This window comes from Haliotis rubra, unplaced genomic scaffold (genome assembly GCF_003918875.1).
Source record: "Haliotis rubra isolate DU_JTF1 unplaced genomic scaffold, ASM391887v1 Scf2, whole genome shotgun sequence".
NCBI lineage: Eukaryota > Metazoa > Mollusca > Gastropoda > Lepetellida > Haliotidae > Haliotis > Haliotis rubra.
The window spans coordinates 4,824,467-4,850,947 of NW_025766002.1; the positions used below are offsets into that span (position 1 = coordinate 4,824,467).

At 39.0% G+C, this 26,481-nt stretch overlaps 1 protein-coding gene across 14 annotated transcripts in view; it reads right to left on the bottom strand.

Annotated features, from left to right (window-relative positions):
- LOC124275391 (focal adhesion kinase 1-like) overlaps nt 1-26,481 on the bottom strand; it is a 161,447-nt gene that overhangs the window by 86,786 nt on the left and 48,180 nt on the right. The window contains exons 1-2 of one of the 14 annotated variants that reach the window (XM_046710935.1): nt 14,965-14,978; nt 13,741-13,754 (exon numbers count right to left, since the gene is read on the bottom strand). The exons of 11 other annotated variants lie outside the window; for them this stretch is intronic. Coding sequence is in view for 2 of the 3 variants with exons in the window: in XM_046710927.1 (XP_046566883.1) it covers nt 20,176-20,319 (144 nt within the window). In the remaining variant the exon portion in view is untranslated. Of the gene's footprint in view, nt 1-12,647; nt 12,723-13,740; nt 13,755-14,964; nt 14,979-20,175; nt 20,988-26,481 lie in introns of those variants that run through there. 2 more of the 14 variants (XM_046710927.1, XM_046710930.1) reach the window with 2 other exon arrangements.

Consider the following 26,481-nt stretch of genomic DNA (forward strand, 5'->3'; position numbering starts at 1 on the left):
TTCCTATATGGTGGCGGTCTGTAGATAACTGAATCTGGACCAGACAATCCAGTGATATACAACTGCAAGTACATCGATCTACGCATTTGGGATATAATGACATGTGTCAACCATGTCAGCGAGCCTGACCACCGGTTCCCATTAGTCACCTCTTACGACAAGCATGGGTTGCTGAAGACCAATTCTAATCTGGACCTTCATAGGTCTGATACGATTTGACACGATACTTGCTGTGCAATAATTTTGAATGTAATAGTTTCAGTGTCTGAATTTCACACCATCCAAATGTCAAAGAGTCCTTGTCACAAACCCAGTTTTGAAAGTATAAAGGAAAAGTTATGTATTCAGATACACTGGGTCTCAAGCCTCAAGTACTACAGATTTGGTAATACCCATGAACACAAGCATGGTGCTGACAAACCGAAACATCCTAATCAGCAAGAATCTGGGATTTGAACCCAGGATCACACATTCCAAGTGCACTAATATTGACCAGATGAACTAAGCCTGAAAAATAACTGTCCAGACATGATAAATCACTTTAAAAAAATAATGCTCACATCACATTTACATGGAGGGAATTGTGATCACTGAAATTCGCCCTTGAAACATTCACAGCAATGGGTATGAGAGACTGGGAGCACAAAGGTGCAAAGGAATGGCATCAATGTCTAAACATGCCTGACAAGTGCATGTTGGGTAATTTTCATTCCAATATTTCTTTTATATGCAGATGTCAAGATTTTTATCCATATAACACATTTCCAACAAAAACCAAGACAAGTTCAAAATGAACCTTTCAGAATAGTTGGTATCGGTAGGATCTGTTTCTACATGACGAGCTGGAATTAAACCAACACATCCATCAAAACCAAAAACACTGACAGAATCACTGTAATAAATTTCAAAATCATTTTGTAAAAGCACTCATGCATTACAAGGTCATGACTTATGCTAGATTTCCACAAAACATTCTGCCCAGATTCTCAATCAACCCTCTCTGGAACCTGACTCTTCAATGACCATGCATGTCATTGCCCAGATCAATGCTTGTGAAGTGAAACTGTAATCTATTTCCCATTTTCTCAAAAGCAGTCATAGAAATCCTTTTCCCAGATGACATTAATAAAATCGTTTTTCCACATGTCATTTGTAAATCCATTTCCAAAACATAATAATCCAATGCTTCACACACAACACCACCAATTAATCGAACACCAGCATCACATGGCACGCAGGAACACGAGTACTTCCTCTTCAGCTACACCATCTCCATCTCTCGCCCTCCACGTGAAGCACATGGCAGCTGACAAGTACAGCCCACAGACACATCGTCCAAAACATGTAGCGATTAAACATCCCAAAACTGGAGATTAAAGAAATTTCAGAAGATTGTTGTTCAAATCAGAAAGCACAAATACGTACAAGTGCACACCCTTCGCATGTCATGTTCAACCCATGGGAAACGTTCTTCTAACAATCGCATGGAATGTGGGAAAAAAAGTTGTGACATAGCTCTCTCTTCCGTCATGTGAGTCGAACATCTGGTGAATATACTCAACACGGAGGCATCTGTTGTACAATATAGTCCGCCAGTGCCAGGCCTGGTTTATTACCAATGTTGTTGAGGGAAACTACAAGAATTTGGTTAGAACTCCAGGAACCATTACAAGAATGTAGCAGACCATACATGTCATGTACCAATTCTTCAAGCATGGGAGTCAGTTTAGTTCATGACTAAATTAGCAAGTAAAACATTTTTTCTCTTAAAAAAAACAAAAACATATTTAGAGAAATTATTTCTGGTGAATTTTATTGATTGATTCATGACTGTAAAAGGAATATATCACTCCAAGGTTATTCTGAACACAAAATGGAACTTCCTGCCCTAGTACTTGAATTTGGATTAGATTTTCAAAAATCATTACTTTTAAAGTCCCATATTTTTTAATTTATTGGCTTGGTTATAAACCAATTTACATTATTTACTCACTGATATTATGAAATTCTTATTATAACTATTTCTACTTATGTGTTTAATATTTCATACACTTGTAAGTGTGCTATTTCCTTTATTCTGCAACTAGATAATTAATGTTAAAATATAGGTAAAATACACTCTATCTGAATATTACAACACCACATACTGACCAATTCCACTCCAGAGATTCCTTCAACATGTCTGCATCAGCCATAATGAGACAATTCCAGGAACATTTTCAGTGATAATATCAAGAGAAACACTGCGGCCTGGCAAACCAACTCTCATTGTTCCCAAACCAACTCTCGTCATACGACCAACATGCTATACACCCATTAATGACATCATAATCTTTCCAGTAATCACAAATACATCACCAAACCCATCGGAATCCTATGTTGTTTTGTCTAAGACATGCCCAAAACAATCTGGCCCTGTTAACTCACCCATGATAGGATAGTTCGCTTTTCCTTCAGAATCCAACATGCTCCTCTTATTTCCTGTTTATTCAGAGAGGGAAATCTCAAACCTTCTGCACTTGCCCAGGGTCACAGTGACATTTACAAGCATATACGATTTAAATTTTGAATTCCGTCTGCTCCGACAGATGATAACGAACTCACCAGTCCAGGATAGACATGAGTGACACACCTAATCAAGTATATCTGACCTAGATAACATACACAACAAACATATTAATATTTTATCAGTTAGTACATGTCCTACATTGTCTCAGCTCACTCAAAATCAGAAAAGAAAGAATCTTACACTCCATACGACAAGTCCCACGATCACCTGATCTGCATCTAACTACTGATACACTTTGTACATTCAAGGCATGGATTGTGTCGAGATGCAAAAGATATTGATTTTTACGTAACTTAAGTCCTGCTGCACAATTAGCAGTACTTCCTTCTAAGCTCGCATTGTCTGTCTGTAGCTTGCAGCCTACACACTTTGCACAGGTGACACTGAGGCTTTGGTATTATTTTGTTGAAAATCTGTCTGAAGTATTGGATTCACACAACAGATTTCATCATATGCACCGTGGGGTAAACAGGATCGGTGGGGTGGCCCATTGGGTCAGTCATGCTGAAGGCCCAGGTTTGATTCCCAACAATATGTGAACCACCCTTCTGGTATCCTGCTTCTTTGATAGTGCTAGAATATTTCTAAAAGTGTATGATAAAAACCAAACTTACAGAGGGGTAAAAGGAAATCAGGCCACAAAAACAGATACTTGTCACTCATGTCAGGGGTAAATAAGGAAGAACGCCATCTTGCATAAAAACTGTGAGATTTACTCAATATACACAACATACAGCAACAGTTGCTAAATCAATATTTGTAATAAGGAGATAATTATCTTGATGGGGAAGGGGGAGAGGGGAGGGGGGACTAACAAGATAGATCAGTTTGGCATCATAACCTAATTACTTGTCTCATTATCATGATTTACATGACTGAGACATATTAACCTGATTACCAAAGATAATCACATTCCAAGAATTCCTGGCAATAGGACACAGAATAATTCAAGAACATTTAGGACATTTGTCACAAACATGCCTGTAATTGCATGCCAATATTCAGTTCTATTTCCTCACATGGTGAAAATATGTGAAACATACATATCACCATTCTCAATTCAATCAGATGACCACAAGTGTCTCATTTTCTTAATCATTAAATTAGATAAATGATATTTGACTTACTATTTTGTAATCTTGTGGAAAACATAAATTGGACAAATATTGAACATAACAGAATAGTCATAACACCTAAAATGAAAGAACTGTTACGAATGATGCAACGAATCAAACTTTAACACAGTTTCACACAGATTTTATTAGTTTGATTAAGCATCTGTCCACAGACAATCAGTACCTCAAGGCCACCAGAACCCTGCAGCCTTCCGAAGAAAACCCTGCTTGATTTCACTGTGTCATCTATACCACTGCTTCCGGTTGCATATTGCTATAAGTATACAAGTGAGGAATGGCTTCCATCTTGCACAAGTGCTCTGATACTGAAGTCAAACAGAACCACTCCCTATAACTACATGCCCACAAGTACCCTGTACAAGCTAAATGGTGAAACATGTCAACTCGGTTCACATGTACAAGTATTAGAGCAAGTACACAGTATTATAGTCATAAACCTCACACCTGAACTGATGATTTAATATATGAGTGAATGAGTGAGTATCTTCATACACCGGTTTTAAAAATATTCCTGCAATATCACAACAGGGGACAACATAAATGAGCTTCACAGATTGTATCCATGTGGGGAATCAAACCCAGGACTTTGGCATGACGAGCAAATGCTTTACCCACTGAGCTACCCCACTGCCCCATTTATATATATATATATATATATGAACCTCAACATCATTCAAACATGCTTCTATTGCAAGTGAGTTACAAGGGTTTACGCAACCATAAGCCACAACCAAGAAGCTTGATACATTGTACATAGGAGGGAATCAAACCAGGTTCTGGAGTATGATGAGTCCGAGCTTCAACCACTGGACTTCCAAACCGCTCCCATTTTTATTAAGAAATGTATCAAAAAAGTATACAAAACGTCAATGCAAGAAGCTAATCAGTCTTGTTTATCTGCCTCAACAGATTCCATTAGGTGAAAAAAAAAACTTTTAAAAACGTTCATTCACACTGTTTGTATAAAAAAAAGTTTGTTGCCAAATGACTCTAAATGATTATATTCCCCTCAACAAAACTAGTGTAGGATATGGTCCGAAAAGCAGCGATTATTTTTGCACATGGGGCAGGTTTGAGGCCGTCAGTTATGACATAAACATGACTATCTATTTCAGGACCATCAAACTGTTGGAGGTTGAACTTTAGTTTATAAATATGGAGGGTGAAAATTATTTGAAAACTATTAGAGGCTTTCATCAAGAATGCCTGTGACCAATCTTCAACTAACATTTGTCCCACTTTGTTTCAAGAGGAATAATTATGAGATCTGAAATGTAACCAAGGTAAGGAATGTCAGTTATTCCCAGCCTGCACGATCCTTCCATGTTGAGTCTAGAGCAGGTCTATATGTCTGAAAACTGAGTCCAAAGCTATTCTGTATGCACCAATCCCATCTGTTAATGTGCCTGTCTTCCAACATGGCTCTGTTCAAATAAACATAGCACAGAGTCTCCCTCCAAACCTGGAACACGGGCGCACTCTCCGCACATGAATTATGGAAATGAGATCCATGAACACACAACCCAACCTGCATATGCATTAAGTAAGGCATTTTTCACCCATTTTGCCCACTTGGATGAGGTAACTATTGCCAAAACAGACCCTAAACGAGGAAGACGGTATCAGATAAAAGACAGATAGGGTTATGGATGTTCTGCTGTTTTGTTACGGATGCAGAGAGCCATGTCGAGTGAGAAGAAACTTGTGACAAAGTGTGATGGATAGGTTCCAAGTCAAAGTGAAATAGCCAGGCACTTCAGTGTTGGTCATGGTTACTGGAACACAGTGATGTTACATAAATCATTCATCTCCTTTTTCAATCAATCACACCAAAAGACTGCCTGAAGTCGTTAGAGGACTTTGAAAATAATTACACATTACGAATGTTAATGAAAGACATAAAAAATCAACCTCAACCACAAAACCAAGATGGTAAACAAAAACCCATATATCAGGGGAGGTCACTCTGATAAGGCTCTAGCAACACTAAATGATTCCCATGAATCTGTGTTCATATTTGCTTTATAGATAAGTTCACATATGTGTACCCAGAGGCCAAATAACAAAATATTTAATGGCAATATTCAATTCAAATAAAAGAATGACCTTTTTCCCTACATGTCCAGTAAATGTCAGACAAGATGATGTTTAACATGGCTGACCTTTCATTTCCCTGGAGCACATGGGCTGACCATCCAACATGTGCTAAGTACTTTAGTAAGGGCCAGAGTTGAATCATCTTGAAGTAGTCAAGTCAATGATCAGCATGGCCATGGGAACAGAACATTTTATCAATCCCCTCTAGCCAGTTTCAAAACCAAGAATGAAATGTTGAAAAATCTACACAAATCATCTATTTTCAACCAGTAGTTTAATGAATCAATGTTGGGAAAACTAGTAACCCTAATATTGTTTCAATGGTCTTGAATTTGTTTACATTATTTTATGTACAACAATGTAGCCTGTTTATATTATTTATGTACACCAATGTAGCCTGTTTATATTATTTTTTGTACAACAATGTAGCCTGTTTATATTATTTTATGTACAACAATGTAGCCTGTTTATATTATTTTATGTGTAGCAATGTAGCCTGTTTATATTATTTTATGTACAACAATGTAGCTTGTTTATATTATTTTATGTACAACAATGTAGCCTGTTTATATTATTTTATGTGTAGCAATGTAGCCTGTTTATATTATTTTATGTACAACAATGTAGCTTGTTTATATTATTTTATGTACAACAATGTAGCCTGTTTATATTATTTATGTACAACAATGTAGCCTGTTTCAATACAGTGCTGCTTTGTTGTATTACACTCAGCAATGTTCAAGTTGTATGATGGTGTCCTACAAATAATGTAGGCCTGACCACAAAACCAGCGGTTGATATTATGAGCAATCTTGCTGTGAGGGTAGGAAGACAAGAACTGAATCACCAAGCCAGACCACCTTGTATGACAAGCAGGGGCTGCTGGGGACGTACTCCAACCACGATTCTCCACAGGAACATGCCATAGTGAGTGTTTGAACAGACGAATGCTGCTGTTAACACAATGTGCAGCTGTACACATACCACTCTGATGCAGAAAGAACTGCAGCACTCAGCTGCCTCAGTCACCCCTCAATCTCTGCTATGTCTTGTACACAACCATTAACATTAGAATGATGACTGCAATTGTCTGTTGGGTGTAACACCACAGGGAACAGTATTCCAAGCATATCTCTACATCGTTAAACACTTATGTTTATTATAACGCCACACTCAGCAATATTCCATCTATATGGCAGCGGTCTGTAGATAATTGAATCTGACCAGACAATCCAGTGATCAACAGCATGAGCATCAATCTACACAACTGGGATATTATAACTTGCGTGAACCAAGTCAGTGAGTCTGACAACCCATTAGTCGTCTCTTTACGACAAGAACGGGTTGCTGAAGACCAATTCATACCCAGATCTTCATGGGTGATTGAAATAAATGGCTCCTCATAACAAATCTGAAAGTAAACTATGGGATAAAGTTGGTCAAAAGATTTATATAATTGGAGAAAATCTCAAAAAACTCTTGGAACCCTAAATTTCAAACAACTTTTCCTGTAGTTTAATTTATGAAAAAGAAATCCTGCAAGTTCACTGTCCATAAAGGTATTGCCTATTCTGCAACTATCTTACATATCTTTGAAAAATGGGCCATTATCTTGAAGATACTTATGGCTAATTATTCTATATATTTTACAGTTATACAAAAGGACAAGATTATACCAACCTTTCAGACGAGAAATGATACACAATAAATTTGCTTATTCCTTATTTAGTTAATTTTACTGTTCTTGGCTCATGAAGCAATAAAAGACTACACTTGAATAACCCTGACTACATGCTAAGAGGAGAGGCAATTATCCTGAAAACAAAGTGAACTTGTCTTCAGGCCTATATCACTGTAGTTGTCTCTGAAGAACTAGGACGTTGTTGCCATGTAATCTTTCCACACTGGAGACAGGAAGCATGACTTACAACATGTACACACTCAAAGACTTGCCCAGATCACCTGAAGGCATGAAGATAAGATTATCAGCAAAAAGTCCCAGCCCAAACCCGAGCTCTCTGATATCTTAGTAAGTGGGTTTAAGGTTACATGGAAAACATACAAAGCCACAATCAACCCAAAAACACAAGTCCAGTGATATTCCTGTGTGTGTGAAACTTTGTACTAACAAACAAGGATAGACAGGGTCACATTTCACCTTTTTCTCATGGGGTCTTCTACATGTTCAAGAACAACAAAATAAACTGTACACCCTACAGAAATCCTTAAAAAGTAAGAGAGTTTAAACTGACTTTACGCCGCTTTTAGCAATATTCCAGCAACATCACGGTGGGGGACTCCAGAAATGGGCTTCACTCATTGTACCCATGTGGGGATTTGAACCCGGGTCTTCGGCATGACGAGCCAACGCTTTAACCACTAGACTACCCGACCGCCCCAAGAGAGTGTAAGAATTACAAATGATTGCTCATTCTGCATGTGCATGCAACAGCAATAGTATATATATATTGTTTGTGGTTTCAGAAATGTTAGGCTCATAACCAATCTTTGTGGGGAGGCAAAGGTATCAATCAACTGGAACCAGAGAATTAAGTCAACCTGAGTGAGGGAGTGAGTGAGTGAGTGAGTTTAGTTTTGCACCGCACTCAGCAATATTTCAGCTATATGGCAGTGGTCTGTAAATAATCGAGTCTGGACCAGACAATCCAGTGATCAACAGCATGAGCATCGATCTGCGCAACTGGGAAGTGATGACATGTGTCAACCATGTCAGCGAGCCTGACCACCCGATCCCGTTAGTCACCTCTTACGACAAGCATGGGTTGAAGATACTAACTGAAAAGAACCGAGAGTGTCATAGACAGCATGAATATAATTCATCTCTACTATCGTTAAACCATCCTTACACCCTTATACATAAGACATAGGTGTTAAAAGTTGCTGCTCTTAAAGGAGGTGTTGGTTATGGTAAAATGGCAGCCTTCATATAAGTCATAAAACATACCTTGGCATGTCTCCTGACTCAAATTCAACAATGAACTTAAATCTAGAAGTAAAAAACCACCCCTAATCCTAATGTCTTAAAGTCATTAAATAGTGACTTACGCCACAGAAAACTGTCCCCCCTTTAATGCAGTAACAACTGAGTGAGTGAGGATGGTTTTATGCCAGTTTTAGCAACATTCAAGCAATATCACGGCAAGGGAAACAAGAATATTTGTAATTCAAAGCAATATTAGTTGAACTTACACTGCTGCATGTAATATTACTATTTTTCAAAGAAACAATCTGGACATGAAGCAAAATATTTTCCCAACCAGTCATTCAACTCCCCATTTTACATCTTTACCAACCATTCTCATCCAACATGTAGGCCATACACTTACTGAAAACAAAGGCAAATCATATTAATACGAGACCCTGGTTAATTCAACACGTGTTCAGGATGTGACAAATTTAGAGTTGCAATCCTTCCAGAGGTAAAATTGAATTGAACCAGCGAACATTTCATTGCAGTGGCCCATCTCTGCACTAAGGAATAAAGAACTGGCAGGAAGGAGTGAGGAGGGAAAGGCAGCGCATGTGAACATAGACATGCTGGTCTCCATCAAGACTGAGTCAACACATCTGCTGATCACACACAGTCTACTGATAATATGCTTATGATCATACAACAGTCTAATGTTAACCACCACAAGGCTAGGGGAGATGGATGAGTGATGAGCTAGGTTTAACTCTCCTTTGAAAAGTAATTCACTTATTATAGCATATCGGTTCACTGTGGGATTCAGGAATTCCCAAACTGATGAACATCCTTAACTACTTGGCTATACCTGAAGACAGTTATAGTGCTGAAGATTATACTTCAAACCTACAAGGGGCTGTGGGGTAGCTCGTGGTTAAAGCGTTTGCTCGTCACACCGAAGACCCGGGTTCGATTTCCCACATGGGTTCAATGTGTGAAGCCCATTTCTGGTGTCCTCTGCTGTGATATTGCTGCAATACTGCTCAAAGCGGCGTTAAACTGAACTCACTCACACCTACAATCATCGAATTCTGGCACAAATAAGGGCCATAACTCTGCACAGATAATTTTCTGGACTTGAAGGCCCTGGGGGGATATATGAACTGTTACTGATTCAGGAATGTCTGGAAGGGTACTTGTCTTCACTGGCAATAAAGGTGGTCCAATCTAGATGTGGAAGATCTCCCTAATGGTCCCTGGGAAACTGGGATGCTTTCGTGGTTGTGTTTCAAGATTAAAATAGATCACTAAACTTGTGTAGCAGATGAGGAAGGGATTCCCAGGGATTACCCAAGTTAACTGGTAGTGTCAGTAGTTCACCAAGGAAATTAACAGTTACAAATCTTGGAAGGAGGTTTGTATTTCAATAAAGAATGACTACATCATGAATACACCCACTATACCAGTCATTGAGGCATTAATATACAGCATGAATATTTTAGGGTGAGTGAGTATGGTTTTACGCCGCTTTTTAGCAATATTCCAGCAATATCACGGTGGAGGACACCAGAAATGGGCTTCACATATTGTACCCATGTGGGGGAATCGAACCCGGGCTTTCGTCGTGACGAGCGGACGCTTTAACCACTAGGCTACCCCACCGCCCCGAATATTTTAGAATATGAAATTTACAGATAGACATAAGAAAGCTGTTCTGTTAACATGTACTACCAAACAGTAAGCCATGCATCTACAGGGGACTCATTTTTGACTCATTGCCTTCTGCATCATGATTGAGGCACTCCAAACAAAAATGCAACTGAAATCCCCTGGGCAGTAAGATGAACTTGTTGACAGAATGCTTCCTAAACATGGACCAACAGTTTTGCATCTTCCCAAGTAAGACGTATCTCATCCTGCAATTACAAATTTAGCTTTTCCCAGTCCAGAATTCTAAAACAGGCAGAAATTATCATGACAATAGCGGAAACCTCTAGACATTTCAAACTGAACATGGATGACAGTAGTTTGACAGTATAGCCTTAAAACACATCCCCTTTTCTTCATAAGGGGTTAACCATCACATGCATACATGCACATTCCTCAGGGGAATGAAAGATGTGGCCTGAACTTTGAGTGTGGGCCTTGTGTGGGCTGGTTGAGATGCCTGGATCACTGCAGGAGATCAAACTTGCCCTCCAACTTTCATCTCTTGTCCCTAAAGGTGGAACATATCTGTGTAGCCCTGATGGACAGATTCCCAGACCCAGTCCTGTCCTAGTCGGTAGTTAACGAGTAATTCGGCAACACAACTGGATGTACATGAACTTCAGGTGCTAACATTTTTTATGAAAGATCATGCTGTTGAAATATCATAGGGTCAAGTAGTGCTTGTTATTTTTTTGAAAATTTGCCAAACATGAAAGGTATACTTTCAGAACATAACACTAAAGTAAGTTGTGGCTGTCAGTTTCAGCAAGTTATCATACATACTTTCATATTACTTCACCATGAATAAAGAGTGACAGCTTAGTAAATGAGAAATGGTTTCAAGTTCAACACCAAGTTTAAATACATAGTATTTATGCAATTATTTTCAAGACCAGTGATGCTGTTAAATGCAGTTTAACACTTTTAATTTAAAACATTTAAAGTTTTAATATTCTAATTCCTACACATTGCAATATGATATTTGCTTTACAATAGTGTGCGCACGCACGCACGCACACACACACACATATACATATAGACTTGCACAAGTCTCTAAGGTAAAAATTAATAGTTAAAATGATAATTTCTAAAAAAATAAGTAACAGACTGCACTGGGGTCTAGACTTGCCTGTTCGAAAGATAGAATTACTATACATCCATGTGCTCAGAATTCAGTACAACCATGGAGCAAGGCTAGCACACATGCACACAGACGGTTTAGCAGTTTGGGGTAATCCAGGGTAAATTGTCTCTCTTAATACAGTCACTTCATATTGCCTGAAGAAATATAGACTTCCTAATCTATCACATACATTCATGTGAGATTTCTTATATTTGTTTCAGGGATTGTGCGTGTAATGACAAAGAGAATGAAAGTGTCCACAATTAGAGCACCAGCTCTCACTACAACAGAACAATCATAACAATGGAGGGGCTCTCGGAAACAAGGGCACAACCTTGACCTCAGGGACCGTCCCAACAAAGACACACAAAATAACTTCTGTTCATATCTAATTACAGTTCCTACTGGTTGAGGGCAGGCACTTCTTATCTCTTCCTTACAGCCCCTAGGAAGTGATTCATATACCTCAGAATACCATGGATAGCCCACATACACCATTTGTGCTTCATAATATTCCACGTTCTTGGTAAACTTGGCCTATCTTGCATCTGCTATATATATATAAAAGGGTATCAATTAACTCAAGGGTAGGGAACAGAGATAGTGGGTTGTTCTTTAAAAAGTGAACCTTCTCGTTAGGAATTTCAGGTATTTTGATCAATGATAGCCTCAAAGAAAAAATATGGAAAATACTGACTGTATTCTCCACAGTGAATTTGTTAATATCTAACTGCATTTCTAACAAACTTAAAACAGAAAGTGAATTGTCAATGGCTGAAAGGTATATCATTTCGATCGTGGAAAGAAAATACAAATTTACTCTTTAAATATGTTCAGAAGCGTTTTCAAAATTAACGTCTAATGAAAGTTGTCATCTTCTTTCATGAAGTTTATTACTTTGACATCAGCGAAGACACGCAGACAATGTAAGACAACCATTCTCTCTTCAAGAATGCAATCTTTCAGCATAGTGAGTGAATCTTTTACACAAAAACATGTCATAAATCATTTACACACAACTTGAGAAGACCATGTAAACACACAAAACCCATCCGTCATGACAGTATTTCTATTGAACAATCCTACCTTACGTGTCTGGCAGCAAAAAATGGACAAAAGCGAACCAAAAAATGGATCGTCCTCCATACAGAACTGTCTCTGGCTCAGTGAGCTGAGAAGCGAAAGAACTAGTGAATCTTCTTGTGGGACCTCATCTCTTCAAGCTAGGCATGTTACAATTTTATCAACTTCAGCGTCTTACAATTTGGCAGCTGTTGGGACAATCAAGAGTGCAGGGTCTAGCATCACTATCACTTCACAGAGAGTGGCTGGGTTAGCATGCTTCACTTGAGATATGCACACATTACATGTATGATAAGTTCCGACAGACATGGAATACAGAAGTGGATAAAGACTCAAGATGGGATTGGACTTTCACTATCTCCAGCACCAGTCACTCCTTGGATTTGTCAGCTTTTTATTTTAACTTCAAATCTTTTAATTGAGACGAGATAACATGGGTGACAACCTGTTACGTAGTTGGATCAGGGGATGAGTGAGTGAGTGAGATGGGTTTAATGCTGCTTTGAACAGCATTCCAGTTACAGTGTGTCACTTTAATTTCGGAGGAAACTAGAAAAGATTTTAATCACGACGCCAAAATTGACCAGAAAATTCTTTTTTGAGACATCAAAATGTCATGTGAAGTTCTTGTAAGGTACACACAATACACAATTACATTGATGCGCCACGATACCTAGTCTTCAAAAAGATACACGATACATAAATGGTGACCTATATCAAGATGATAAAAATATGTATATTGAACTTATTTACAAAAAGAATATCCTGTTTGAATAGAGATAAGACAACCTGAATCTCAAAGACAACCCCAATGAAATCAGTTACTGATCAGAAAAGGCAAGGAGGAAGACGGAGCGTGTCACCATTTTGTCACTCATCTAAAACACTTACGTATTTCAGTTCATGGCATTTGTGCTGATATTCTGGCATATCAGGACTGTATCATGACTAAGCTATCAAGATTAATGTTATTATTTCGCCTTCAGTGTGGTTGCACACCTACTTTGCAACCTCACCCACTAAACAAACGTGTGGACAAGCAAGTTCCCTACCCATTATCAGCATCATTCAGTATGATCTGAGTGTAAACATCAACCTGTCAAAACATCACTGCAACCTAAAGTCTGATGTAAAGAACAACTTCCACACTAGAATATCACAAAACAAGCACAATATTATAACAGAAACAATAGCATATCCCTAACTTCTGACCCCAACTCAACTCATTTGAATGTCAAAAACACATAACACTACAAACCTGACTGACTCAATCACTTCAATATGCTCCAAAAGCAAATCCCGAAAGGTGATATATCCTCAGAACACTGCCATATCCTTGAAACATTAGCACATCCAACACAGCAACTGTTCCACCAATGGGGCTGTCAACAGCCAGCTTCTTCCTCCCTCCCACCTGACCAAACTTCACCCAGAGATGCACACCACCCAGACACCTTCAGCTCTGTAACAATGACTGGGACGGAGAATGCCCAGAATGCTGTTTGAAGCTTGATGCAGTCTGGTGAACTCATTTCTTAGTGTAAGTTGTAAATACATCTGAGAAAACAGAGTCAATGTGCATGCAGGTACAGTTTCCACAATCTGCTATGTTCTACTCTCTTACATCCAATTCTAAACATCCAGTTCCAAACATCCCATGAGTATGTCAGGATGGTTGGTACTCTGGCTGATTAACCGACAGTCAGGAGGTATTTTCATCTCATTTCTCTGTTTCCAGACTCAATTTGGACAGTCGGATTGAAAAATGTTATTACAGGAACGATACTGGCAAATTAATTCAACAAAATTGAAATGCCATCTGCCTTTGACGTAAGTTCATTGTCAAGGTGTAAGAGTAACATTAATGGTTGGCACTGATGATAAAACACATCTGAAATGTCCAGGTATTGACATTCACCCAAAAATATGACCATAAATCCGCAATGAGCACAGCAGACACAAGTGCTGAATGCAACATAATCATTTGTTTATAGTCATGAAGATGAACAGTCTCTCGTAAATAAAAGAGACTCCTGAGCTTGAAGTCATGAACATTCTATCAAAAAGACATTTGGAGGTTCAACATGTCTTCCATCTGGAATCATACGAAAGAATGAGCGACCTTGACCTTGAATGTTTTTATTTGTGCCTTATTCTGATCTATGGGCTGTCAAACTAGCTGATATAGAAGCAAACAGGCAGTAAAGTGAACTTTTGACCATCACTATCATTCCTTTTATCTTTATTTTAGGTATTCTTGGAGCAGAAGCTCAGATAAATATGGCTAGGTACAGATCAATGTTTTCACCCCAACGCACACAATATGGTTTCACTTTCCCATACATGACACAGATGAATCTCCAGCCTGGTCATTTCATTACAAGTATGCAATGTTGGCAACGGATTCCATCAACATATTGTCTAAAAATACATTGATATACCCGCAGTTGAAACCAAAGAACTTACTCCTAAGGGGTATCTACAAAACATGCCGAGGTGGGGGAAAAAAGAGCCTTGTCAAAACCAAGGTTTGGTCTGATGAAGTAATGGAAAAGAGAGAGCAGAGGTTGTTCCTTGAGTGAATGTGTGAGCAAGTGTTTACCCTCTTTTAAATCATTAAGACCACGAGTGTGTTTTTACATACTATCTGAGGTATGAAATTCCCTGCTGCTGAATGCACTGACTTTCCAGCGTGAGTGAGTGAGTGAGTGAGTTTAATTTTACACCACTTTTATCAATATTCCAGCTATATCACAGAAGGGACACTAGAAATGGGCTTCACAGACTTGCCAGACATGACCGAAATGAATATTAATCATCAATATTAAAAAAACATGAAAAAGGGCAACCAAACAAAAAACAGTGTTCTAACCTAAAATATTCTATTTGATCTTATTAATAACAACTTTGTATCACAATCAAAACCATTATTGGTACCCATATAGTACCCTAACCCTTAATGGACAAAATATTCAGTGATCAGTCACAGAATGACAGACTTCAGAAGATCAAGACAACTACGGAGCTAAAGATAATGAAGAGCATCAATTCAAAAGTGATACCACACTTAATGATGCATCAACAGAGGGGGCATTATCAAAGCAGCATGCCACTTCCAAGGATTACGTTGATCAAATTCTTGCCTCAGCACGTAAAGTTCAGCTACATCATCAACATCAGATCACAACCATAATGTGATTCCATTCACTGCACATGCTACAGGGAGCTCAGAACATCCTAGCACTGGCACTGCATCAAACACCGATTCATGACGAATTGCTAGAGATTCCAAGCTATGGTAACATTGTGCTGCCTCCCCTTAGGGCTTGGTGCCTTTGGTGGTCAGGTACATTCCCATTAGTCACTGGCAATGCTGATCTGGTAACGAATGTTCCTGCTATCCTACAGCCTCTGAACACTTTGTATAGAGTCCTTTTCATGTGTCTGTGTGGTAGTGTAGACATTCTTTTGGATGTTGAAAATGTTGGGTGGGATTTGTTGAGTGAATGTGTTCCGAAACAAAATCAGTGGTCGATAGAATGAACAACAATCCCCACGTGAGACTGTATACCAGGTTGCACATTGTCACCACCCAACCATCACATCAGTGGGGAATTGAACCCAGACCTTTAGATTGATGAGCAAATGCTTTAACCTTCTGCCTACCCTGCCTGTACTTTGATCAAAATACAAGACTAAAGCAAACTCCCAACCCTCTATCTGTGGGAAATCGAACCCAGACTTTTGGATTAACAAAGAAATGCTTTAACAATTTGTCTACCCTGCCCTAGCTTGATAAAGTGGCAAGACTAAATGTATTGCCCCATGTCACCACCCAACCATCATGTCTGGAGGGAATCAAACCCAGACCTTTGGATTGACAAGCAAATGTTTTAAGCCTTGGCTTAGGCTGCCCTAGCTTTGATAAAGTAGCATGACTAAAGCCACTGTCCTCATGTACTCCATCCTGAATGTTGATTGGTTCATGTTAGTACCATCTGTGCACAACAAGGGATATATTTGGGAACAAGTTCACACAACATACCCACATGGGCACTCAAACTGGGGTATTTAGCGTAAAGAGTGACTGTTCTAGCCACTGAGCCACTCCAATACCCCTTACATCTGAAGTAATCAAATCCTGAACTTCATCCGTCAGCCACAACAGCAGAATACCAAGCACGTCTGTTCAACATGTTATGTAGCAATCAGAGGGCACATCACCCACCATCAAGTTTCACTTCAGATACAGTAATACTGTCTTGCCATGGAAGGAATGGCAGGAAGGAATCGATTGTGATCATTTTGTGATCTTTCAGTTCTTGTTAAAATTTGTGCGTTTTCAGGCTAATTTTCACAAAATTCCATTATAATTTGCTGAAATTACAAATGTCACAAGAAATGAAAGACCAGGCTACAATAACTCAAATTTATTGTTTTGATCGAAATGTTTGGAAATACTGAAGACAAGCATTTCATTTGTCCAAACTAACTGTTCAAGGCATCTGCATACACTGAGTGAGTGAGTGAATTGGGTTTTATGTCGGTTTGAACAGTATTCCCGTTCAAACACAGTATGTCAGCCTGAAGAGACAAGAAGTATGTAATGGAGAAACACAGTGGGTGTACTGTAATGTTGTCTAGACAGTGCACCCTTCCATCATTAACACTACATGAAGCATCTCCATATGGTTGACATACCTTCGTATCATTCCTAACGTCCCACTAGCACTGGAGGTGGCTTACATGCTCGAAAGGTTGAACCTTTATGATAAATGTTAATCCAGTATTTTAAAAATCCCATATAAGTCACAACCCTAGTGTTCACCCTTAAAGATAGTGGACTGACTGACTGAATGAGTTTTGGTTTTACGCCGCTTTTAGCAATATTCCAGCAATATCACGGTGGGGGACACCAGAAATGGGCTTCACTCATTGTACCCATGTGGGGATTCGAACCCGGGTCTTCGGCGTGATGAGCCAATGCTTTAACCACTAGAATATCCCACCGTTCTAAAGATAGTGGAAGTCTTTTAAATTCAAAACTACATTAGCAACCCTAGGAACTGTTTGAGAGGCATTCTAGAAGCTGTAAGCAATAGCAATGACAAGTATTTATGGACGAATCATCCATAAAGACTTGTCATTCTTAAACCTTAGGAACCCAGGATATTTTGCAATCCACATATATCATATATACCTAGTACACTGTCTGCAATTACTAATACAAAATCATGAATATAAAATGACAAATACAAGATCTTAAAAAAGCTATCAAATTTCTATCACACTGAGACAAAAGGAAAACTGGACATCTCACACATTTCATACCTGGACTTGCTTATTTATCTGTGTTTCAGATAGTATACTTACAAAACTACAGTACTATATCTCCAGAATGTGTTCGTCTGTTGTTAATCTCCAGACAAATACTGCTGTTTATCTGAATTTTCAGGTCAACAATGTTATCGATATCAACATAGACTGACTTTGTTTCAACAAGTCATTTATTTTTCATTCTTAGAGTTAGGAGACAGGTGTGAATTATCCTTACACTTCACAATGCATTTTGAGGTTTGGATCTTGTGCAGTCTAACTCACTGACACAACTAAATTGCTTTGACATGTTTGATACTGTGGCTGTTTTAGTGACAAATTCATATGCCATGATACCATGACCCCTTCAAAACCATCTTTCAAGCCAATTAAATTCTTATCACTTAGTTTGAAACATTTAGGGTCAACTCGTTAATTAACAGAAAATATAAAAAGAAACCAAAAATAACAAAACAAGAATTTGAAGCTGTAAAATAAAAAATATTTAACAGTTTTAACCCAGTCGACCTTTGAACCATGAAGGCAGATTTTTTTCTGTGTTTAACTACATATTCCTGTAATTCCATGGAGCACAATAATTTCTCTCTGGACTTGCCAAGGTCTAACCTGGCCCACATTTCCAGAGATGGAAGTTGAAGTCAAGAAGTCCAGAACTGTTCTCAGGGGCTAAGACAGGGCTTAATGGCCAGGGGCTAGATAGGGGCACATCAAGGGGAAAGTGACACCAACTGTATAGCCTGGTACTAATAAACATACCACACACATATGCATTAGTGTGAAATATTATACAAGTGAAAGTGGCCTTATCTTTGTCTGTGTGGTCAGCTGGAAGGGCAATGGGTCATTAAGAGCTTCTACACAGCATCTCTCTTGAAGAACATAATTGAGGAAAATATTCACCCAGCCCATATTTATTAGCCCTGAGTTAAAACTGTATATACCTCATACCATTAAGCTGTGATTATGCCTTTCTTCTTAAAATGTTTAAAAATTAATCTTAAAGTTTGTGTATATTTATTATCATAATTAGTCCTTTGAAGAGGAAACATTTATTTCTTACATTTCTTTACTTTTATGTTCCTTCTGCTGATGTTTTGACCTAATCAACTCAGATAGCTTGAGTAATCATCCAAATGTACCTTTCATCATTACTGAATCTTTAAATACTGTATTTAATGTAACACACGTGTCTCACGTATGTGAAAAGTTTCTTCCACAAGTATGAGACTTAAGTGGCATCTTGAAAGTATGACAAATTAAAACCATTAAATATTCAACACAAGACAGTTCTTCACAAAAACAGTTGACTCATGTGGTGATGCAACATCCATACTTCGATAAAAATTTGGCGGAAAATATTTTTCACCCAGCATTCCTTGCAGTTGTCAGCATGCATGCATTTACCACTACACGTAACAGCGAAGAAGAAATCTAAGCTGCGTGAGAAGAAGCTGGCCGATCTCCGAAACAGCTTAATGCTCACAGATCCTACCCTCTCTCCATGTCGGCCATTATTTGATATATGGAACTGGAACCCAGTAGTCACTTGGAGGAAAAAATAACTTGCTCCTAAACCATTCTTAATGGCCGTCATACCTGGCATTACTCAAATAGCACACATCTACCTGATCCTGGCTTGGAGATAATTTTCACTGATGTTGATTCTAAGTAAAAAAGTTAGTTGTTGTTTTCAGAATATGTAAAACGGATTGACCTTCATAATGAGAGTGACAAGAATATGTTGAAATGTTTCTTGACATTAAAACTCGGTAATAGTTTGGAATAGATGTTGATCCAAAAGAAGCGGGTACTCCATATTTATTAGCTGGCCTGAATGTAAGATTCATTAAAGGTATCAGTCATCATGGGATATTATTCACAACCCTTTCATGCACTCAATATACAATAACATAAGTCTTGTAATAATACCTTATAAAAAGGGCAATCATATTTCCATCCAGTCATCTTTACCTGATGTGTTAACCAATTATCACAGACGACACCATCAAAGAACAAGTCACCATGTCATCACATGACCCTGATACAAATCATGAACCTAGTCAACACTTACGATTCTAGTGGACAGAATCAAAACAAACCTTAGTCTAACATGGCTGGCACAATGAAGACAACTCGCTTTTTGACATAAAAAACACAAAAGATTGACAAGATGTAAAACTGAGTGGACAATTACCCTGTGCCAGGAACCCAAATTTTTGTCAGCAGGCATGTTGACAGGACTGCAGTACATCCTCTCTGGGGTGAATCCCGAAAGAAAGGGGTTATCCGAAACAAGTCTTATGCCAGGAGCATGAGCAGACGGCGGGAAGGCAGCCATTGCTGTGGTGTAGGTGTAGTACTGTGTAGGATGAAGGAACCGTGTTATCAAGCACTACTCATCAGCATGGTAGATACACGACTCGGGGGCAGAACAGTGCGATGAGTAACACCGGCAATGGTCATGACCGGAGATATTGTCTGTGAACAACTTGGCTTCTACCGGAGGAAGTTGGGATATTCCATACAATACATGCAATCCTTATGTTTCACCCAGTTTACGATAGGACATATCCCACTTGTGTGATTCTGTCTTCCTGCACGTCAGTGTGCCCCGGGGACAATTCCGCCAACCAGAAATGTTCAATTGACACAGTACATCATGAGCAGGTTCTTCCAGACAGTATATAAACACAGAAGCTGCAAGCTGTAAATATTACTCCTCAATCCTGTGTAGGGCTGTGTGTAGATTGATAGTTTTTTCCTTCCTGCTCGTGCAATTGTGCATAAAACTACAGCAGACCACTTGTGATGTTATCCAGACATGAAACTTATCCAAGTACAATGGTATGCTGGAGCTAGTTAGGGAAATCCTCACTCCACAGTTGAGATAGTATCTGTCCTCCCAGCCTACCTTCCTTCCCTCACACAACTGGTGGCAGCATGGACGACTACCTTGTCCAAGTTTTTGGTGTCAGAAGTGGGATATTATTACTTCTGCCTGCGCCATGAGTTAGTCATGCCTGATTATATAAGACCTAACTACAGATGGTTCACATAAGAAGTAAACTCAGTCAATCTGAAACATGGGGCCGGCCTCTTCACAGATTGGGAAGGCTTGACAGAAGTAGCAGACGTGACTAATGAAGATGCAGGCCACACCACACTTACAGATAACTTCCTTCACTCACTATGCCCTTCTCTCTCTCCCATCCCAATGGCCACTGAGGCTATTCAGCTGGGCGTAGGTCTCCCCTTGTGGAAGCTTCACTGAAACTTGACCCGTCTGCTACAGTATATAACCACTCTCACCTCTGGATCTTGCTTCTGGAATGCCACAGTGCCACAAACAAAATTAGTTTGACAGTGAATAAAATACAGCGACTGCCTGACTGGTTGGAATACCTAAACTGACACAAACAGTGTGTCAATATTTAACTCCCAAGTCCACAGGTTCCAATCTGCCTTGAATCATAATCCATTAAGCTGAAACACTCTAATCTACTTTAACTTCAAAACTACTGCAGTTATTCAACCACAAAACACACAAAACTGCAACAACCACAATGAAAATCAAATCAGTTAGGATCAGTGACCAGTAAAGCTGAACATGTCATGCAAGTCCCTTAGAGAAAGCAGACGGTCAATCAAGTCAATAGACCACCTTTCCATTTCAGTGGATATCTCTACCATGGGCACTATTACCCATTTACATTGCATTAACAAGTGCTTGGATCAAATCTCTTCTCAAACATGGGGATCATCTGAATTCTGCTGATGTATTGCCAATTCTCAAGAGTTGTTTTTATAGATATGCCTGAAGCAGTACTCTAGGGGAATGACCAATATAGGGCTGGATCAAAGATTCTACAAAGAGTATATGTGAGAAATTTATGCAAAAGGAGATGAACAGAAAACTGATTTTAGAAGAACAATCTAGTAATTTGTGAGGCTACAGAGTATTCTGATGGAACATATTCTGTTTATACATGTGAGCTTAAAAAAAGCTTAAAAGATTCCCATCAAGATATTAAAACATGGACACACTGACAGTCCGTAGTCTGTCTCACAGTCCCTGGACCACACCATTTCCCCTAATACCTAGCCCTCCCTACAATGTAGTCTGTCTCACAGTCCCTGAACCATATTATTTCCCCCTACAGCCTAGCCCTCCCTGCAATGCTAAAGCCCTAAATGAAGCAAGTCTAGAATCTCTGGTCTCCCTGGGTCTTCTTTTCAACATAAATGGGTTTATTTGTTACAACCAATATTATATATATTCAGATACTAAGCATTAGTCTATGACAGTCTGCTCTGCTGCAGGGATATCTACAAGTTAACATGATTACACTAGGCAAGGCTAGGGAACTACCACAGGTATTTTTAGAGGATTGAAATGGCCAGTTCTATATGATTAAAATAGGTCAGTTTGAACGACTCAATTCGTCAAGTCTAGATGACTCATTTGGTAAATCAAGTTGATAATAACTGGCAGGTCTAGTTGATCATATTCTGAAATAAACAATAAAGGAATTCTTTTTATAGAATGAAGTTTGTATTGTTTTTAAACATATTCACACAGAATGATCCACTTAACATGCTTGTGAGCTGAGCATGCTGAGAGACTGACGTAGACCAATCCTTTCCAACCATCTATGCTATCATTCTACAATACCACATCCGCACTGAGTTACACTCCACTCACCAGCTGTACACAGCATGGGGCCTGGATGTGACACAAACTTTAACATTAACACAAAATATAATAGCCATGCACATCACCCATCCCACAGAATTTCATCAGTAACGGGGAGGGCGTGCACCACAATGTCTCCTGGATGCAGGGAGGCTGGTTACGGTGCTGGGAGACAGGTGGGGACCAAGTATCTGCAGGCGTTCCTGACTCACACCAAAACAATGTGCTGATAATCAACTTGTTGTCTTTGGAAGCCAAGCGTCTTCCACACGGGCCACAACAAAACATTTAGCCATCGGATCCTCCAGCGCCACTGGGGAAGAGGGAGGGGCCATCTTGTGTAGACACACTACCTGACTGTTTGATGCATGCCACTGTGGTACTAATATAGGTTCGGTGGCAGCAGGGTCGTATTGCTCATCTTCACCATATCATCTTAGTTATTACATGTGATGTCACTGTTTCTCATGTTATATCCTACTCCAAAGAAGTTAAAGATAACCACAGCAATGACACAATAACCACGGTACTACCGTTTGATAAAGAGAAATGCGGTGTTTTCTTCTTCTTTGGCTGACTGACTGACTGAGTTTAGTTTTACGCCGCTTTTAGCAATATTCCAGCAATATCACGGCGGGGGACACAAGAAATGGGCTTAACACATTGTGCCCATGTGGGGAATCGAACCCTTCTTCTTTGGAGTAGTATAAAATGAAAAGTTGCAAAAATGCACTAAATGATATTGTTTTGATTAACATTTGAGAGTTATGTTCTTTGAGTGAGTGAGTTTAGTTTTAGCACTCAGCAATATTGCAGCTTTATGGAAATGGTCTGTAAATAATCGAGTCTGGACCAGACAATCCGGTGATCAACAGCATGACCATCGATCTACACAATTGAGTGAGTGAGTTTTACGCCGCTTTTAGCAATATTCCAGCAATATTACGGCGGGGGACACCAGAAATGGGCCTCACACAATGTACCCATGTTGGGAATCGAACCCGGATCTTCGGCGTGATGAGTGAACGCTTAACCACTAGGCTACCCCAACGCCCCTCTACACAATTGGGACACGATGACATGTGTTTATATTGAAAAGGAGACCCAGAAAGAACAGAGATTCAGAACCTGAGGAAATCTAGACTTGCTTCATTTAGAGCTTTAGCATTGCAGGGAGCTAGGCTGTAGGGAAAATAATGTGGTTCAGGGACTGAGAGACAAACTACTGGTGAAACACACCAAGATGGAAGGAAACTTCGGCCCAGAGGAGAAACAGAATTTACGTCACATTCAAGATTACTATACCTACATACAGTGGCCTGCATGAGTGCCTGCTTCACAGTACTTGTCCACACTAATGCTAGTTTTATTATCATACTAGCCCACTGAGATACCATGCCACACTTCAACACTGATAAACCACTCAAGCTGACATTTTGTTCCAGAAAAGAGGTTATCTTATGCAAAACTACAAAAAGATATATGTTTATCTGCAATACAATCTCAATTGAGCCAGGAACAATCCTTAACTTCTTGCCTCAAGCTGAGGCAATCAAGACTTGCAAATGATTCTAGACTTGAGTAAAACTCCTATTCAATCTATTCTCTACGTATGGGAGTCACACTACCCAACTCACAGTTTATTCATTCCAATCCACCTTTAAAACTGAGTGCCAGGTAGAGAACCAGCAAGTGCAACCATTTAACATGTTTCAACAACTGCAACCATTTAACATCTTTCAAAAATAAGTGCAACCATTTAACATCTTTCAAAAATAAGTGCAACCATTTAACATCTTTCAAAAATAAGTGCAACCATTTAACATCTTTCAAAAATAAGTGCAACCATTTAACATCTTTCAAAAATAAGTGCAACCATTTAACATCTTTGAACAAGTGCAACCATTTAACATCTTTCAAAAAATAAGTGCAACCATTTAACATCTTACAGCAAGTGCAACCATTTAACATCTTAAAGCAAGTGCAACCATTTAACATCTGACAGCAAAGTGCAACCATTTAACATCTGACAGCAAAGTGCAACCATTTAAAATCTGACAGCAAGTGCAACCATTTAACATGTGGGCAGGGGATCATGAGAGAGCATACAAAGCTTAGAGATCCTTCTTCACTAGGTTGTACACAATGTAGAATCAATGTGACCATCTGAACATACCCAAGTCAGCTCAACAGAGGCAGAGACCACATGGATTGCCTTAACGCTAAGGTTAGGGTTAATGTTCGGATATCCTGTGGACCTATACAATTTAAGGCTTTCAGGTTTGTTTTCAAGTCTCTTCCACAGGTTAGTTTCTACTGCCAGCTCAATTGACCTTTTCAACCCAGGACCCCTTTCAAGATCAACTGGAGAAGCATCTGAATAGAAATGTCATCTTGCTTGAATAACATTCTACATACCAGATTTATGCCTTGTATAAATACTAATTAATATTTTGTTTTATTAGCTGGCTAAACATCAGCTGCTTCTACAGTGTTTATGACTTTCTGACGAAGCGAAAATGAACAGTTATTTCATTGTCCTACACTCTATCATGAAAAAGTGTCACACAATACTGTATTGCAACACAAAGCCATGTAATAACAGTATTATATCACATTAACACACATTAATACAGCTAATAATACCACAACGTCCCAAAACATTAAAATTATAATATCATGCACTGGAAGAATTCACTTAACTATCATGTTCAATCACAGATTCTGAAAAGCATCACATGTATTCTAATGGAATATGAGCTATAACAGTCTTTTCAGCATACAATAACAGTATTATTTCACATCAACACTAAGACCAGGTACCACAGAGTTATCAATACAAACAGTTCTAAACTTCATAATCGACAGCAACTGGGATAGACATGGCCACTAGTTTGTTCATCCAAGGGAAAATTCAGAGGTACTAGGTGTTTTCATCAAAATTCTTATCATTCTAAATGAACCAGCGTTTGATTTATGCTGCTTTTAAGTTAATAAGCAAGAGGGTTTAACGCAGAGTCTGTTGTGACTACAATACTATGCCATGAAATGCTTCAGGGACAGACATTGCCACTTGTTTGTTAGTCCAAGACTAGTGAAAATTTAGAAGGACCAGCTGTTTTCATCCAAAATTAGTTATTTCATATACAGCACTGGTCCAACTTGAGGCGCTGACTGATGGATAAACCCAAAGCTGTATCCCAAAGACTTTGTTATGACCACAATTCTAAAAGAACCAAAGGCCACACACGTTTACTTCTGTGATCAAAGGTAAAATAGCCTGACCCCATGTAATAACAGTTTTATACCACATCAGCACACAATGCACGACCTGCTACCACACTCGGTGTTGTACAGATCCAGCAAGGCCCCATGTACACCCCACCTGTGTTGTACGTGCAACAAATGTGTGTACCATGTATACAGCGGAACAAGATGAGGGTACTTAAATACAGTTTGAGTATGGGTGTGACAAATATTGAGTTACACATATGTAACACATCCACCTATTATTGGTTACAGCAGGAGAGATTCCAGCCACATGACTATAAGGATAACGTATGATCCACACCAGCTATCTTCAAATAATGACTCATGACTGACACACATCCTGATTACATTATTTTGATTGTAAGTTGTACTTACAGTGAAAATCTTGTTAACTCCACCAGCAATAATGTGAAATATATTAAAAAGACATAACCTTATGATTAAGAAAGATTCCCATGATAGGAGTTGAAATGATGTGTGTCTCTCTGTGTGTGTGTGTGTGTGTGTGTGTGCATGTGGTCGTGCGCACGTGGGTGC